The sequence below is a fragment of the Mirounga angustirostris genome, unplaced genomic scaffold, assembly GCF_029215605.1.
Source record: "Mirounga angustirostris isolate CCGP_5_RB_7025 unplaced genomic scaffold, mMirAng1.0.hap1 SCAF_13, whole genome shotgun sequence".
Lineage (NCBI taxonomy): Eukaryota > Metazoa > Chordata > Mammalia > Carnivora > Phocidae > Mirounga > Mirounga angustirostris.
The window spans coordinates 105,665,346-105,682,951 of NW_026991721.1; the positions used below are offsets into that span (position 1 = coordinate 105,665,346).

Below are 17,606 nucleotides of genomic sequence, written 5' to 3' on the forward strand. Positions count from 1 at the left end.
ACCATACTTAAACACCTCTTTTTGCTTTATTAAAAGTCTGATGCGTCAGTATCTATGAATTTCTTAGCCCTGACTCTGTCCACATTATGCATTTTATTGCCGGGTATACTTGGAAACTTGAGTATTTTATGAATTCCAAAATATTAGGTTTTTTTGTTTTTTTGTTTTTAAAGATTTTATTTATTTATTTTGACAGAGAGAGACACAGCGAGAGAGAGAACACAAGCAGGGTGAGGGGGAGAGGGAGAAGCAGGCTTCCCGCCGAGCAGGGAGCCCGATGCGGGGCTCGATCCCAGGACCCTGGGATCATGACCTGAGCCGAAGGCAGACGCTTAACGACTGAGCCACCCAGGCACTCCTAGTTGGTTTTTTTTTTTCATTTCAGATTACTATGATTCTCAGAAATGAGAATTTAAAAATTGCTAACATTTAAAGTTTACCGTATGAAATGACATACATTATCACCCGTGTTAAAAAGAAATCCACCGGACCCCAAATGGAGTCACTTACATTAGGGCCCCACATCAGCAAACCAAAATTTAACACCCCACTTCCCGGAGGTTTCAATCCCGGGGAATGTGACCTTTCACCAGGCAGTCCAGGGTTTCCTGCTCTGTACTAGGAGGAGATCCAAGGAAAGACCCCTTCTGTTCCCCTCAGGACGGAAACGTTACCTAAAACAAGGCATCCTGGGCTAATAATTTCCTTTTCTCTTTTCCTTCTCTGCCTTTAAAAACCTTTCCTTTCCTGGCAGCTCAACCCAGCTCCTTTTTTTTTTTTTTTTTTTTTCCTAGATGGGATGCTGCCTGAATCAGGCATCATGTAATAAAGCTGATTAGGTCTTCAAATGTATTTAGTTGAATATTTGTTATTTAACACCAGTCTTCATAGTAACTGTGCCTAGTGAGTTTCTTTCGCTTTATTTTACTGACAGTACGTAGTACATACAGTACAGTGAAGAGGGTGGGGTTTATGGTCTCAAAGACCTGGGTTCAAATCCCAGCTCACCTCCCTTCCTATTACGTTGAACAAAGGATGTAATGCCTCCCTCATATTCTTCATTCATGAAGTGGAATGATCAGTACTTAGTTCAGGGAGGCACTGTAAGGATCAAACTGACAATGGGCTGGCATATGGTGACTGCACTTTTATATTTTTCTACTATACCACACCACTCAAATCAGTACAAAGGGATATTTCACATACATTTAAGGTGTGCAATGAGTAATACATAAATTCACTACCCTTCAAGTACAAAGAAAATAAATTCCTATACAGTCAGTGCTTTGTTACCAGATTTTTAAAAAATAATCTTAAAGCCCAAAGGATTTCAGATGGCTTACTGTGAGTACTATTTATTAAAACCTGAGATCGCCTTTAACTACACACCTGAAAATAAATTACATTGAGTACATTTGCAAGCAAAACTTGTCAGATAAAACTATGAAGGGATAAATTCTTAAAATAATAGTAATGAAATACAGCTCTTTTAGAGGTTCTTACATTCTGCATGATGTTATGCTAGGCCTTTAAATACCCTCTCTCAATTGTTCTTCCAAATAAAATTCATGGGGTAGTTCACATATTCCTCCCAATTCATGGCAGAGCTGTGGAGGCTTGAAGTCCAATAACCCAGCCAAGTGGCAAAGCCAAAATTTGAGTCCAAGTGGGCCTGATGCCTAACACTAGGTTTTTGGGTTCATTGCTCATTGTTTGGTATTTTCACACAACTTTTATTCTGCTAACATATTTTGGTATTCATCACAAGGTCACTTTAACAGCAAGTTTTTTTCATCACAAGGTCACTTTAACAGCAAGTTTTTTTCATGTGTTATTAAGTCACATTGTATGGAACAATGAAAGCCTGGTTTCTAATCTTAAAGCAAAAGTGAATTCAATGGGACATTTTAATTAAGGCACAAGGAGTTATTTATAGCTCTGGATAGAACCAGATGGGAATCTCAAAGGAAAGAAGTTCCAAATTACCTAAAAGGGGTGCCTGGCTATTTCATTTGATAGAGCATGCAATTCTTGATCTTGGGATTAGGAGTTTGAGCCCCATGTTGGGTGTAGTGATTATTTAAAAAGAAAATGTTTAAAAAAATAAAATAATCAATTACCTATACAACTCTCAAAAGAACTATTTCATTCAAGGGCTGTTTTACCCAGGCTGCTTCCAGGCTCCCAGCCATGTGGGTCCTTTCCCCCAGATGCCCTAGGCCTCCCTGGTTAAACATCATGAAGCTGTAGCAGACCCAGCCACCATGGGCTGTGGAGGTTCCAGCACCAGGTCAACGTCCTTTCCTGTCACTTCTTGTGAAGGAAGTTTTCTTCACTGGCCGAAAATGGTCACAGAGCAACTTCTGGTCTACCTGCGGGGCAAAGGCAATCTAACCATCTCACCTTGGGACCTGAGATGGAACCTATATGGGACCTGAGCTCTCAAGGTTATAAACCACCTGGCAGCCTTGTCATTACTACCACAGGCCACAGTGTGTGTTATTCTTCAACTCACAAAACACTGAGAGAGAGAAACAGAGAACTCTTTCCAGGCTGTTAGGGCTGATCCTTGATGTACTAGTTGATATCGTTGCCTACTCAACCTTTCCTCAAGGTTTGTCTCAACCTCCTCCCCTCCCTCTGTATTGACAAAGCTCTTAGGAGAATATTTACCTCTCAACGTTGTTCATTAAATTTTAGATATGCTTATTATTATCTCCCTCATCGATTTTATCCATGGCCATACCTCTCTGCCTTGCCCCCCACCCCCAATATATTCAACTGGCTGCAGTGGGTTTAGAGGACCACATGCAGATTCTCAAATGTTCCATGATGTCTCCTAACTCAGGGTCTCTCTCCCTGATATGGGGCTTCCCTGCTCCCTTTTTTCATTTCCCAGTTTTTGAACCTTAGCTCCTGCATCATTTCTCCTTGAAAAGTCATTTCTGACCATTCTGTATAAAAATGAACACTCCCTTCTTTATATCCTTGATTAACCCTATGCATATTTCCTTTTTTAGTACTTAGAATGCTTTATTGCACTTATTTTTACTCATCTCTTCTGTAACTAGATGACGAATTCATTAACTTCTCCTGGAGACCAACTATAATCCGCATTTAGTGAAATTAACTCTCTCCTTCCTCCTTAACTCCACCCCTAAGTCTCCCCTCCAGATGTAATCGGTGCTACCAGAAATCTTCCATGCATATGCATTTATATTGATAATATTTAGATTTCTATAGATGTTTATATACTTAAAATAGTATGCAAATAGGTGTGAAGTTTACTTTTTTTTTTTAAGATTTTATTTATTTATTTTGACAGAGAGAGACACAGCGAGAGAGAGAACACAAGCAGGGTGAGGGGGAGAGGGAGAAGCAGGCTTCCCGCCGAGCAGGGAGCCCGATGTGGGACTCGATCCCAGGACCCTGGGATCATGACCTGAGCCGAAGGCAGACGCTTAACGACTGAGCCACCCAGGCGCCCGTGAAGTTTACTTTTTAAAATATATTTAACACTATCATGGACATTTTCCCACATCAGTATAGCTCTATGATATTCTATCATATGGCAGATACCTTGTTTAAACAGAAGGAAAGGATCTCACTCATTTTCTAAGGGGGCTTAGTACCCAAGCTCACATCACAAATGTGAGGAGGATCGTCAGTACCATTATCCAGACAGTAACACAGGCTTTTTCCACTCCCATGAGGTGGCCTTTTGCTTGTACAAAGTCACAGCAGTTTGCCCCTGGCTCTTTCTATATTCTGCCTTCCAATTCCTGACTTTTTTTGGAACAGGGTTTGGGACTGAATAACCATGATTTTATCCTTTGAATATCTGATGAAGCCTGGCTTTTTCATTTCTTTCTTTCTTTCTTTCTTTTTTAAGAGGAATACCTTCTGGACAGAGACAGAATACCTGATCCAGAAACTGATCCCAGCCCCAGGACCGCTTCAGCACCATCCCTCTGAAATGAGGACGTGCCAGGGAGTCACCAGTAACACTGTCCTGATCATCTGCTCTGCTCAGATTGGGGCTCTGGTCAAGGAAATGCAGATTCGACTTGGGGGTTGTCTTAGTCAGCTCAGGTTGCCATGACTGAAAGCCACAGACGAGGTGGCTTGAAACAACAGGAATGGATTTTCTCCCAGTTCCAGAGGCCACAAGTCCAACAGCAAGGTGCTCACAGTGCTGCTTTCTGCTGAGGCCTCAGGGCCCTGCCTTTACGACCTTATTTCACTTCCCCTTCCTCCTTAAAGGCCCTGTGTTCAAATGCAGTCACTTTGGGGGTGAAGGCTTCCATCTAGGAAATTGGGGAGACACAATTCAGCCTGGAAGTGAGAACACACCTACGGTAATCGAATGTCCTGGTTGCCTGAGACTGTTCCCAATTCTGTCTAGTATCCGGAGTTTCATTCACTGAGCAGTCCCCTGCACTCTCAATAGCTATGGTCAGCCCCAGCGTTCTCTTTCTCCTTCAGGCTGTGCTCTCTCTCCCCCAGGGGACAAGGCGGAAACTGAACCACGGAGAAGCATCATTCTGAGCCCTACACCTGCCTCTTTGGTATGAACTGTGTCATTCTGGTCTATAAAAGTGGCTTGTAAAGCACAGATTTAAGGCTGTTGTCTATGCGTGGACTATTATTTCTGTTTATTTCACTCGCACTGCCAATCAGTTATTGTTCCTTTGGTCTTGAGGCTGATGTGGCTTTGCACTCCTTCTGGCAAACCTTTCTCAGGGAGAGGTCTCAGGTGTAACAGTGTAGACCAGGGGCTCTGTGTGAGCACAGACGGGGATAAGACATCTGCCTACATTCCAGACTCAGCACACGATCCCCAACATCCCTTTAATGCTTGTGCTTCTGACTTGGACCACTCGTCTCCTCAAACGGTCTGCTGAGGGCTTTTTATTTTCTTTCTTCCTTTCTTTCCTCTCCTGCTCTTCCTCCTCCCTCCTCCTCCTACTTCTTCTGTGGTGTATTTGTTTGTGATTCTGAGCAATGCTATCCCTTCCCCAACCCCAGCCCTCTCTCTGAATACTGGCCTGGTCCCTAGGCCTTCTGCACTGTGCTCTTCTTAGATCTTTGCTTACAGAGATTACACGGATACTTTCCTCTGCATCCACCACTGAACCTGAGCCTGAACCTATGGTACAGACATAGCTCCTGGTCTCGAATGACAGGAAGGAACACCTCTGAGGTTGCCCCATGCTCTCACTCAGCAAGTGTCTTTACCTGGACCACAACTGGGTTCTATGAGCTGGCTGCACCTGATTGACATAGAGTTTCCCTAACACTGACAAAACTCAGTGGGAAGTAAAAATTCAGTGAGATGCCAGCCTCACTATTGAAGACAGGTAAGACCACCCTCAATGGGGTGCCAGCAGACTCAGTACATATATACAGTAGGAAACTCACTTTGTTCTGACCAAGTGTTACTACAGTAGTGCAAGAGTATTTTCACATTAATTTGTTCCTTTGTTCTTTCAATGCACAGTTACTGAGCACCTACTACAGTGTGCTAGGTACTATTCTAGGTGCTGGGGATCCATTGGTAAATAGAATAAAGACATAGTGTGTGCCCGGAAGGAACTTGGATTAAGCAAGAAGAGTAAAAACTAAATCATTAGAGCATAACAATTTTGGGATCCCCAAAATGAGGCACTTAATTCAACATGGTGGCATTAAATCTTGTTTAGTCTTGAGTAAGTCTATGCCTCTTAGATGGCCCCATGGTTCAGAGATTGGGAAAGCAATCAAGTACTGTGGGTGAGAGTAAATGGGGGACTATCTCTGCCTCTGCTTTCCAATAGTACTAGTCACCAGTTATATGTAATTAAGGGGCACCTGAAATGTGGTTAGTGCACTTGAGGGATTGCCTTTTTATTTTATTCCAATATATTCCTACTTAAATTGAAAAACTGAAGCAGTATAAAACATTTTCAGTTAAACCAAACTTTGTTTTGATAGGATTCTACTTCACTTCAATTGTGGATATTTAGCAATTATACTGAGATGTGCTGTAAGTGGAAAATACCAGATTTCCAAATTTGGTATGAGAAATAATCATTATATTAGAGAATAATATATTAGTAATTGCTATATTTATTACTTGTTGAAATGATAAACATTTTTGTACATTGGATTAAATACAGTATATTATTGAAATTAATTTCATCTTTTTAAACTTTTTAAAATGTGGCTTCACCATTACACCTATTGGACTGGCACAGACAAAAGCAAACACCCTGCATACCAAGTGCTAGCAACAATAGAAAACCACTGAAACTCTCATACAATGCCATGAGAATGTAATATGGAGCAGCCATCTGGGGAAACAATTTGACAATTTCTTATGAAGTTAAATATAACACTTGTTCTATGATCCACCAATCCTACCTCTAAAGTATTATCTAAGAGAAATTAAAACTTACGTTCACAGCAAAATGTATATGAGAATGTCTATAGCAACTTTATTCGTACTCACCCCAACTGGAAATGACCCAATTTTCCACCAACAGATAAATGAATAATTATGATGTAGTCATACAGTGGAACAAAAAGGAATGAACTACTGATAGACATTACAACACCCATGAATCTCAAATGCATTGTGCTAAAAGAAAGTAGCCATGGGGAGCCTGGGTGGCTCAGTCGTTTAGCGTCTGCCTTCGGCTCAGGTCATGATCCCAGAATCCTGGGATTGAGCCCCGCATCGGGCTCCCTGCTCGACGGGAAGCCTGCTTCTCCCTCTCCCACTCCCCCTGCTTGTGTTCCCTCTCTCGCTGTCTCTCTCTGTCAAATAAATAAATAAATCTTTAAAAAAAATAGAATAATAAAATAAAGTAGCCATATTCAAAATGCTACACACTGTGAATGACAGCCAAAGAGAACGTGCGGAACAGATAGATCTGTGAAGAGATAAAGCAGATTCATGACTGTCCAGAGCCAAGCGTAGGAGACTGGCACAAAATGGCGAGTGACAGCTAACTGCTCCAGGGTTTCTTCTGAGGATGATGAAAATATTTCAAAACTGATTCTGCTGATTATTGTACAATTCTGTCAGTATACTAAAATCCACTAAATTATAGGTTTTAAATGGGTGAATTGTATGATAGATCAATTATGTATCAATAAAGCTGATAAAAACAAGTAAATAAAAATGAATTATTAAAGGGCACCTGGGTGGCTCAGTCGGATCCTTGATTTTGGCTCAGGTCATGGTCTCAGAGTCATGGGATTGAGCCCGAGTCTGGCTCCGTGCTCAGCGGGGAGTCTGCTTCTCCCTCTCTCTCTCTTTGTCTATCCCTGCCCATGCTCAGACTCTCTCTCTCTCTCAAATAAATAAATCTTTTAAAAAGTGAGTTATTAAAGTACATGTCACTGGTAGAAAATTTTAAATTTCATAAAAAATTTTTTTTACATGTGTGGTTTTTTATGTTCCTACTGGGCATAGCTTGCCTAACATTTAATTAGTACTAGAGTGAAGCAAACTCTGGGAGTAGGAAGAAAAATGTAGTGATAAATCTAACATTCATTTCTCACTTTCTTTTTTTTTAAGATTTATTTATTTTTAGAGAAAGAAAGACAGCATAAGCGGAGAGGAGGGGTAGTGGGAGAGGGAGGAGCAGGCTTCCTGCCGAGCAGGGAGTCCAAAGTGGGGCTCGATCCCGGGACCCTGAGATCATGACCTGAGCCGAAGGCAGATGCTTAATGACTGAGCCACCCAGACACCCCTTGTTTCTCACTTTCTTAATCACATCACTTACTCCTCTTTCACCTGTGTTCTTCCCTATACTTTAGAGAATGTGATTCTACTAGAATCCAGAAATGGTAAATGGATTAAATAATTGAATGACCAAGGAGCCATTTTTGAAGACTTTTTTCTATTTACAAAAAAGAGTTAAGTCACAGACTACACTTAAAACAGTGTTACCGAGTGTTTAAAGTTCATTAATTTCTAAAATGAAGAAGTGAGACAGATTTAAAGATCACCTTTTTTATTATTTAGACTCCAGCTGACTTAATAACACAAATGAAATCACAAACCTGAGAAGGCAAATGAAGCTAGCCGAAGAATTTCTTTAGGTCACTATTGGAGATAATCACCACTAAGTTAGAATTTTCTCTGTTTTAGGTAAATGTTATAGCTGGTATTTAATTTAGCACTCACAGCAACCTTTACAGGGAAAGATCCTACCTAGGCTTAGAGAACTCTTAACCCACTATACATGTAACCTGTCCGCAGCCTGGATGCCATGAGGATGGAAAATCAGAGCAGGTGGCCAAAGAAGGCCCAAAACCCAGGTGACAGAACATGATCCAGAAAGCCAGGTTGGCATCATGGAGGTCTCAAAGTATGCAGAAAGAATTCACTGAAGATGGGCCAAGATCCATGTAAGGAAATGATAAAAGCAGGAAATAGGCAGAGGACTGGAGAGGTAGGTAGCCTGCTCCAAAGGTCTGGAAGTAAGTCACAAGGATCCAACCAAAGTAGCCAGATTCAGGGGCACAAAGCTACCTCCTGACTGGAGAGAGGATATAAAAGTTTTCCATTTTCAAAGAAATGGAACTGTAGACAGCTCTTGCCATAACGAAGGAGGTGCATTCTTGAAAACCTAACCCCAAAATAAATATACCGAAAGTAAATTTTCCATAAGAGATGATAGTGAAAGACTTCGTTATTTAATTTTTAGGGTACTAGATATAGAGATACATTCATCACCTAAGGAGCAACTAACATCACTCATCCTAGACCCAGTCCCCTCCATTAGATCAATTACCCTCTTATTAGTCTGCTTCCTGTCACAGTCAAATATCTTACACACACACACACACACACACACACGATCTATGAAAGTTGCCTCCACTTCTTTACCTTTGATCCACTCAAATACGGATTCTACTACACCATCACACCAAAACTGTTCTCCTAGTGGTCACCAATGACTTTTACACTGCCACATCTAATGGTAGCTTCTTTGTCTTCCTCTTATTTAACCCTTTAGCAATATTCACCATTGTTGACTACTACTGCCCTGCTTTAATACAGTCTTCTCTTAGCTTTCCTAACTAACATCACAAAGTCCTGATAACCAATCTCCCACCTTTCTGGCCACTCTTTCTCAACATATTTGGCTGGTGGCTACAACTCCTGCACCAAATTCTATATATAAGGGGTACTCAGGATTTGATTCATGCTCTTTTCTCTATCTACAGACTTGCATTAGAGGATTCATTTACATCTGTGACTTCAAATAGCTTATAAACGCTAATGATGTCTAGATTTTGATGTGTGGCTTGGACCTCACTCTGAGCTCCACACCCATCATGTCAACTAGCCCACATCCATCTCAATCTATAGGCATCCTCCAAAGCCCTATGATTGGTCAGCTAGGTCTGCCATGACCAAATGACATGACAAAAATACCTATGATGTTTTAAACATATGAATGTCTTAAACAATAGGAATTTATTTCTCGGAGAGGCATGGAAGTCCAAGATGAAGGTTCAGCCAATTTGGTTTCTGATGAGAGCTCTCTTCCTGGCTAGCAGATGGCCACCTACTCACTGTGTCCTCATGTGGCAGAGTGAAAGAGAATTCTAGGTTCTCTTCCTCTTATAAGAGATCTAGGCCTACCCCGTATGACCTCATACCTTTACCACATCCTCACAAGGCCCTCTCCCATTATAGTCACACGGGGGGTTAGGACTTCAACACAGGAGTGTGAGGGGGCACAATTCAGTCCAGACCACCCTCGTTCTTCAATCTTCCCCATCTCATCAAATGGCACTACAAGGCAACCAACAGCTTCAACCCCATTGATGGTTTTTGCTTCTGTTATACTCATAAATAATAGAATGGCTGATAGACTGGATACACTCCCAAGGGGTCTTCCATCAATTCACTATTCCTTATTTCCATTGCCCCCACTCTCATTTAAAGTCACTTTACTGTACATTCCCTCTTGACTCTCTTTATTTCATTCCAGTGATGAGATCTCGCCATCCCTGGCTCAGAATTCACGAATAGATGGAGCCCCAACCTGTTAATGGGAATTCGGAGCTCAGGCTACTGTGGCCAGTCTTGCCTTGAGCCACTTTATCCAGAGATTTCTATGGGCCAGCTACTCTGACTTTTCAGTTCCCCAAATACAAAATTTTTCTTCCTCTTTCACAACCATCCTACCTAACTCCTACTTAACATTCATTTCTTTACCTAAATGCTGTTTTCACATAAAGGTGTTCTTGGATTCCCAACCTCAGGTATGCCTTCCTCCTCTCCCTCTCACAGCTCTCTACAGCCCTTCACACGAAAATGATCAATGTGACCGTCTTCCCCACTGAGCTAAAGTAGGGACTGTATCATTTTGACTTACATCTGTATCCCCATATCTAGCAGAATACTTGGTATATAGTAGGTGTTTGATAAACATTTACTAAACATTTGCTGTTTCTTGAGTGAATGGCTGAATAAATAAAAGAATGAATAAAGTTAAATCCATCCATCAGTTGCTCACTTAAAAAAAAAAAAAGCTCATCCTTAGTAGTTGACATTTCCTTCGGTGTTAACTGCCAAGATATTCATCAGGTGACATGGGCAGCACTGCATATGGCCAGGAGACACTCAGCGTGCATGATTTCCAATATGAGGCCAAACTATTTCCATGCCCAGAACTGATTTATTGGCCACAGATAACATCTGGCCACAGATAACATCTCCTGGCTGGAGATTAAGCAACTGAAAGATCTTGCTTACCTTCCTTACCCCAGCTCAGATCTTGAGCTTTCGAGGAATAAGTCAAGTTGGTTAAAAACAAAGAAATAAACTGTGAAACTAAGTTTCATTACACTCCTAAGTGGTGATAGCTACACCTTGAAAAGTCTAAAAATTTAAATGGAAATTTTGCACATTAAGGTAAGATATTAAGACAATTAAGATAAAAATCACCCCAAACTTTCCACTCCCACAATATTAAAGCCAAGAAAATATGTCAAAAGAAATCTAATTTTTTTCATTGCATTGTTGACTTTTCTTCATCCTCCTTGTATTCATTAGAAAAAGCAGTTTGTCCTTCCTGGAAATGGATCAGATATGCCCTATGTAAATCTCTAGCGGTAAGCACACATCAGAATATGTAATTTTTGCAAAAACTAACTTTGACGTGATCAAAAAAATAACTAATAGTTGTTTTTCCTTCAAGTAAGAGAAAATAAACTGAGTATTCTAACTTTAGAGGAAAAAATTAGCTAGAAGATGAAATTAAAACCACAGAAAAACAGTGCATCCAAATATTAAGATTTTAATTACTCCATTGGCTCATATATATTCTGAGAATCTCAGTAGGACCCAAATGCATGATGTTTTGGAAATCTTTACATTTACTAGTAAAATCCAAATGCATTCTTATCATTATTAATGTAAAATATAAGCAACTCCTCACTTCAGATTTGGGGGAAAAGAGTGTTAACCGGAAACATGTTAGAAAGGTATAAACCTTCATTAGGGAACGGAAGCAATCCAAGCTCAGAGGACTTTTGATAAAGAAAGACATGGATATTGGAGACATCATCCAGTTTTTAAAAATACACCCCCATTGCAGGAGATTGAAAACTCCAGTTGTGGCCTCAACACTGTCATTTGAAAGCTGGTTATCTATTTCCTGAATTTCATACTGATCTGGAAGAGAAGGGAAAAAGAGCTAGCACTTTGGGCATCTCTACACAGGTCCATACAGGATACAGGATAGGTAATTTGTATCAACGCGTTATGCAAACATTCTAGGAGCACTCACCCAGGCCACACTGCCTTTTCTGGAATGTATCCCATTCACAGCCCCTTTTGTAGGAAGTGACTCCTCAGCACTAGCTGACTTGGCTAGGGTTGAATGCAAACACAAGAAGAACCAGTGAAGGGACTGAGTTGAACTAATTAGATTCTTTCTCTTGAGAAGTTGCACTTGGAGACGTAGGGGTTGTTATTTAGAAGGTAATGGACAATGGAATTTTCAGGGCAAGTAAAAGAATGTGGAACCACATGAAACTCAACAAGAGAAAAAAGAAAGAAGCAGATATAAGGGAGACTCTCTTGCTTTAAAACACAAAGAATGAGCATGCAAAAGATTTTTCTGTTCTAGTGTCTGTCCCCAGGCTCTATTTCTTTCTTTTTTTTTTTTTTTTAAGATTTTATTTTTTTTGACAGAGAGAGACATAGCGAGAGCAGGAACACAAGCAGGGGGAGTGGGAGAGGGAGAAGCAGGCTTCCCGCTGAGCAGGGAGCCCGATGCGGGGCTCGATCCCAGGACGCTGGGATCATGCCCTGAGCCGAAGGCAGACGCTTAACGACTGAGCCACCCAGGCGCCCCGCAAGGCTATTTCATTTCTTATCCTTAAATGCCTATGAGGTTGCCTGTTTTAGGCTAAAACTAAACTCTCCTTACCTTAAGCTAGTTTAAATGGGCTTTATCCCTTGCAACCTGATTCTAGGGTGATATGTTAATTTCCGGAAAGGTCTGTGGCCGACGGTAACTAGCTCCCTGTCCTCTAACCACTGTGTGTGTGCAGACATGGCTTGGATGGGTATAAATGGACTCTTGGCTCCTCTAATCAACAACATCACTTCTACTGGCCAGTCCTTACACTTCCAAATTGACAATGGCCATGAAAGACAATTTTCCAGAATCAGGCAAACTCTCATCCTATTTCTTCCTGGCAGATACAAAATTCAAGCAGCATCCTTCAGGAACAGCAGGAGTGAGTGACTGCATCTGGGTGTTTGGGACTCTCGATGCCAATTTCCCAGCACTGGTGGGTAAGGTCTTTGAAACTCCCTCCTAAAATGGGTTCACAATTGTCTACACAAGAAATCTCCTGCTGACGTCAATGGGAGTTTATCCTGAGGGCCTAAGAATTAGGCGAGTATTAATAAATGTTGCTGAGTTATTTCAATCTGATCTGAAAGCTTTAGCTTTTTCCTTCCCGAGAGTGGGTGGGAGAAGAGGAGGAGGTGACTATGTGGGAACACGTTGATGTTCCCTGTGTTTTACTTAGAGATTTTACTTAGGAAGTTCAAGTTGGAAGAAACTCAGCACAGGTTCTTAATCCTCTATGCTCTGACGCTCACCTCCCTTCCCTAACTTCCTTCCCCTCCTTGCATTTCTCTTGCACGATTTCAATTTTCACCGATTACCAGAAAAACTTCTGCAAGTGATATGTACATTTAAAAGCAGATGGCCCTGCTGATGTTGAATATTTAATCATTAGGTTTGGGGGTCTTGGTGTACTTGGTTTTTTCTAAACTTATTTTATTTTTTTATTTTTGAAGAAGTCTGTTTTTTGGCAGACTGGGCGTGAGCACTCAAATTGATTAATTTCAGTGGAACTATCAAATTAGGTCAAACCTTATACATATAGAGAAAGGAGAAAACCTTGTAAAGTAAAAGAAAAGCTATAGCTTTGAAAATGCATAGTGTTTTTTTTTCCCCAAAACAATATGCATATGAATAAGCCAATCGCCATCTTTTTTTTAATTTTAGGAGAGAGAAGGAGAGGGAGAGACTTTTTTTTTTATTATGTTATGTTAATCACCATACATTACATCATTAGGTTTTGATGTACTGTTCCATGATTCATTTTTTGCGTATAACACCCAGTGTTCCATTCAATACATACCGTCTTTAATACCCACCACCAGGCTAACCCATCTCCCCACCCCCCGCCCCTCTAGAACCCTCAGTTTGTTTCTCAGAGTCCATAGTGAGAGAGAGACTCTTAAGCAGACTCCATCTCATGGTTCTGAGATCATGAACTGAGTTGAAATCAAGAGTTGTGCGCTTAACTGACTGAGCCACCCAGCCGTCTCTTCTCCCCCCACCCCCAGTTGAAATTCTTATTGCATGGACTAAAATTCATCATTGGAAAGACATATTTCTCTAATGTTTCAGGTATCTAACAAAATAATGTTACAAATACACATAAACTTGTAATTTACTGCCCAAATAGGACTCTTTGGGAATGAAGTGGTGCTATTAAGAATACACTAGGACAAGAGGTATAAACCAGTTTATTTCACAAATAAGGCCCTGGCTGTCATCATTTTCCCCTAAAAGATCAAAATCAATGACAACAGTTCTCACTTCCCAAACAAAATGATTGAAATATTCTTTACTTAAAAAAAAAAAAAAAGAAATATTCTTTACTTAGTTCATAGAATTGATTTCAGTAAAGTTTGCCTTAATATAGACAACTTGAAATTCATCTTGCTTCAGTTTTTAATTTAGCATTAATTCTATTTTTTTTACTAGTGACTCAGCCTTCCTAATTTTATTTTTTGATATTTGATTATGGTTTATTGTGAATTATTGTAGACATATACAAAAGTACATAAAATACAAGTATTTTGCAATTATAAAGAAAATACCTATATAGTCATCTCCCAAGTAAAGAGATGGAACGTTGCCATTTCTGTGAAGCCCCTGGGAGGCACTTCCCAATAAAATCCTGTCACCCCCAGAGAAAACCACGTCTATACTAAGGAAATTAATTAAATATTTGACTTTTTTTTTTGTAGTTTTAACTCTGAAGTATAAATTCCAAGTATTACTTTTTTAGACTTGCCCAGTTTATTTGAAATTTATATAAATGAATATGTTTTGTGTATGGGTCTGGCTTCTTTTGTTCAATATTACATTTTAAAGAATCATCTATATTGTGGTGTATAGACGTATATGTACATTATTATATTTATCATTGCTGTATGCTATTTCATTACTTGAACACCCCACAAATTGTTTTGCCATTCTACTACTGATGGGTATTTGGGTTGTTTCTAGTTTTGGGTCATTAAAAATAATACTGCAGGGCACCTGGGTGGCTCAGTTGGTTAAGCGTCTGCCTTCGGCTCAGGTCATGATCCCAGCGTCCTGGGATCGAGTCCCGCATCAGGCTCCCTGCTCCATGGGGAGCCTTCTTCTCTCTCTCCCTCTGCCTGCCATTCCCCCTGCTTGTGGGCTCTCTCTCGCGCTCTCTCTCTGTGTCAAATAAATAAATAAATAAAAACCTAATAATAATAATAATAATACTGCAAAGAAACATTCTATATAGGTTTCCTGGTGCATACAAATATGAATTGTTGTAGGGAACATACTGGGGGAAAAACTGTTGAGTAATCATGTATAACCACCTTTAGCACTTAATACTGAACAGGTTTCCAAAATAGTCCTAACCAAGTGCATTCCCACACTTGTGTTATCAGCACCACCTGGAGACTTGTGAGAAATACAAATTCACAGGCCCTTCTCCAGGACAGCTGATCAGGAATGTTAAGGATGGCGCTCAGTAATATTTGTTTGAACGAGTTTTCTGATGTAAGCTCAAGTCCCTCAACTCTACTGCACGGTGGAATTATTTGGGGATCTTTGGGAAAAAAACCACAGTGCCTAGTCCCCTTGCTCTAGATATCCTAATTTAATTGATACAGGGTATATATAACCTGGACCTCAGGACGGAGAGAATAGTTTTCAATCTCTTGTGTTACATTAAAACCATCCTGGAAACTAAAAAGAAAACGATACCCAGAAAACCTGCCCCCTGCAAAGATTCTGATGTAATTGTCCTTGGGGGATGAAGAGCTTAGGTACTGATCTTTGTTTGTTTTGTGGTTTTCATTTAAAAATAAATCCCTTGGTAGTTTTAACACACAGCCAGGATTCAGACCACTGCCTTAGGGTGGTTAATGAGAGCGTATTAAATGTCCCACTCTTCTCAATTATCTCTATCTCTCCACTCCCTTCCCATCATCCACTATTACTTTCTTCAGTACAGTTCAGCTCAGTTAGGAAAAACAAACACAAACACAAAAACAAAAACAAACCTAAAAAACTAAACCATACAAATGTGTGAACCACAAAGAGCTTCAGAGTCCTAGAATTATTTCTTATTTAATACTGAATTATCTAAAATGAATCTCTAATTAGCAGAATTTCAGGTAGAATTAAAAAAAATGAAATAAAGGGTAATTTGGAGCAGAAACAGCTCTTCAGCAGCTCTTAAATCACATAAAACATATTCCATTTGAGAATGTGATGCTTCTTTTTTATTGCTGAGCGCCACCCTTAACATTCCTGATTCAGCTGTCCTGGAGAAGGGTCTGTGAATTTGTATTTCTCGCAAGTCCCCAGCTGGTGCTGATTAGAAGAAGTGTCCTCTTCTAATTTCTTTTGTAATCTGGTGGAGATTATTTTATCTCTTAGTCATCTACTTCCCCATTGAAAGGTGTCTCTATTCCCTTCAATAGGGCATTTGATGGAACACTTTGATAATGTAAAGTACTTTATGCACCTTAGTAGAAAAAAGAATCATGTAAATTCAGTCTATTTCAAAAGGCTACATGGGTACCAACTTTCCACCATTTAAATCCAAGGCAATGATCTAAAAAATTAGATACAAAATCAACCAAAATTTCAGAAAAGCCAAAAAAATTGTTTAGTATTTGATCTATTATTTAAAGTGGCTCCTAAATTCAAAATTATTTATTTCTGCAACCCACGATCCACATAATGTTCAAAACTAAAGATAGAGTTCTATTTCAGCATGTTTGTCCCAACTTTGTGAGTTCTTTGTTACCTCACAGCAATTTACAGTGTAGCAGGGAGTGAAAAATGTATCCAATAACTTTTTTAAAAGGCTTTTTTACAGCCCTGCTGATTTAGTCAGCATCTTTCTACAGGCTAGAACAGTCAAGATTCTTAACCAAAACCATGTATTTCATAGCTATGGGATGATCTGTTAGTGAGGACTGGTCTGTGGAAGTGGGGTCACATTCTCCTCTCTGATTTCTGCTTGAAACTCTAGCATGGGCCCAGATCCCTTGCCATTGTTGATGCAAAAATGCAAGAATGCAACAAAATATTAGCAAATTGAATGTAATGAAGTATAAAAAGAATTATATATCACAACCAAGCAGGATTTACCCCAGGTATGTAAGTCTGGTTCAACAACTGAGAATCAATAAATGTTCCATTACATCAACAGACAAAAAAATAAAAATAAAAATCACAAGACCCTATCAAGAGATTCAGAAAAAGCAACTGACAAAATCCAACGTCCATTCATGATAAAAACTCTCAGTAAACTAGGAATAGGATGAAACTTCCTCAACTTGATAAAAAATATCTATAAAACAACCTAGTTATCACTTAATGGTGAGAAACTCAAAGCTTTCCTAATAAGATCAGGTACCAGGCAGGGATGTCCCTTCTCATCACTCCTTTTCAACATCATAGTGGAAATTCCAGCTAATACAATAAGGCAAGAAATGGAAATAAAGGCATATATATATACTGGAAAGAAAAAAAATTGACTCTGTTCACAGATGACATAGAACTGTCTATATGGAAAATCAGAAAGAATCTACCAAAAAACTCCTGGAAATAATAAACAAGATTTATAAATAATAATAAATAATAAACAAGGTTATTATAGCAAGGTTGTAGGATATAAAGTTAATATATAAAAGTTAATTGTTTCCCCCATATCAGCAATGACAAATGGAATTTGAAATTAAAAACACAATACCATTTAAATTAGCTCTCCAAAAAATAAAA

The 17,606-nt window shown here is 39.6% G+C and overlaps 1 protein-coding gene across 3 annotated transcripts in view; it reads left to right on the forward strand.

The window, feature by feature from the left end:
- Positions 1 to 13,008, forward strand: part of GUCY1A2 (guanylate cyclase 1 soluble subunit alpha 2) — a 386,320-nt gene extending 373,312 nt beyond the window's left edge. For 2 of the 3 annotated variants that reach the window (XM_064577515.1, XM_045895138.3), the window contains one exon: positions 3,893 to 4,117. In XM_064577515.1, the coding sequence (XP_064433585.1) occupies positions 3,893 to 4,102 (210 nt within the window). In that variant the 3' untranslated portion in view covers positions 4,103 to 4,117. Of the gene's footprint in view, positions 1 to 3,892; positions 4,118 to 12,718 lie in introns of those variants that run through there. The other variant, XM_045895137.3, reaches the window with a different exon arrangement.
- Positions 13,009 to 17,606: the final 4,598 nt, after the last annotated feature.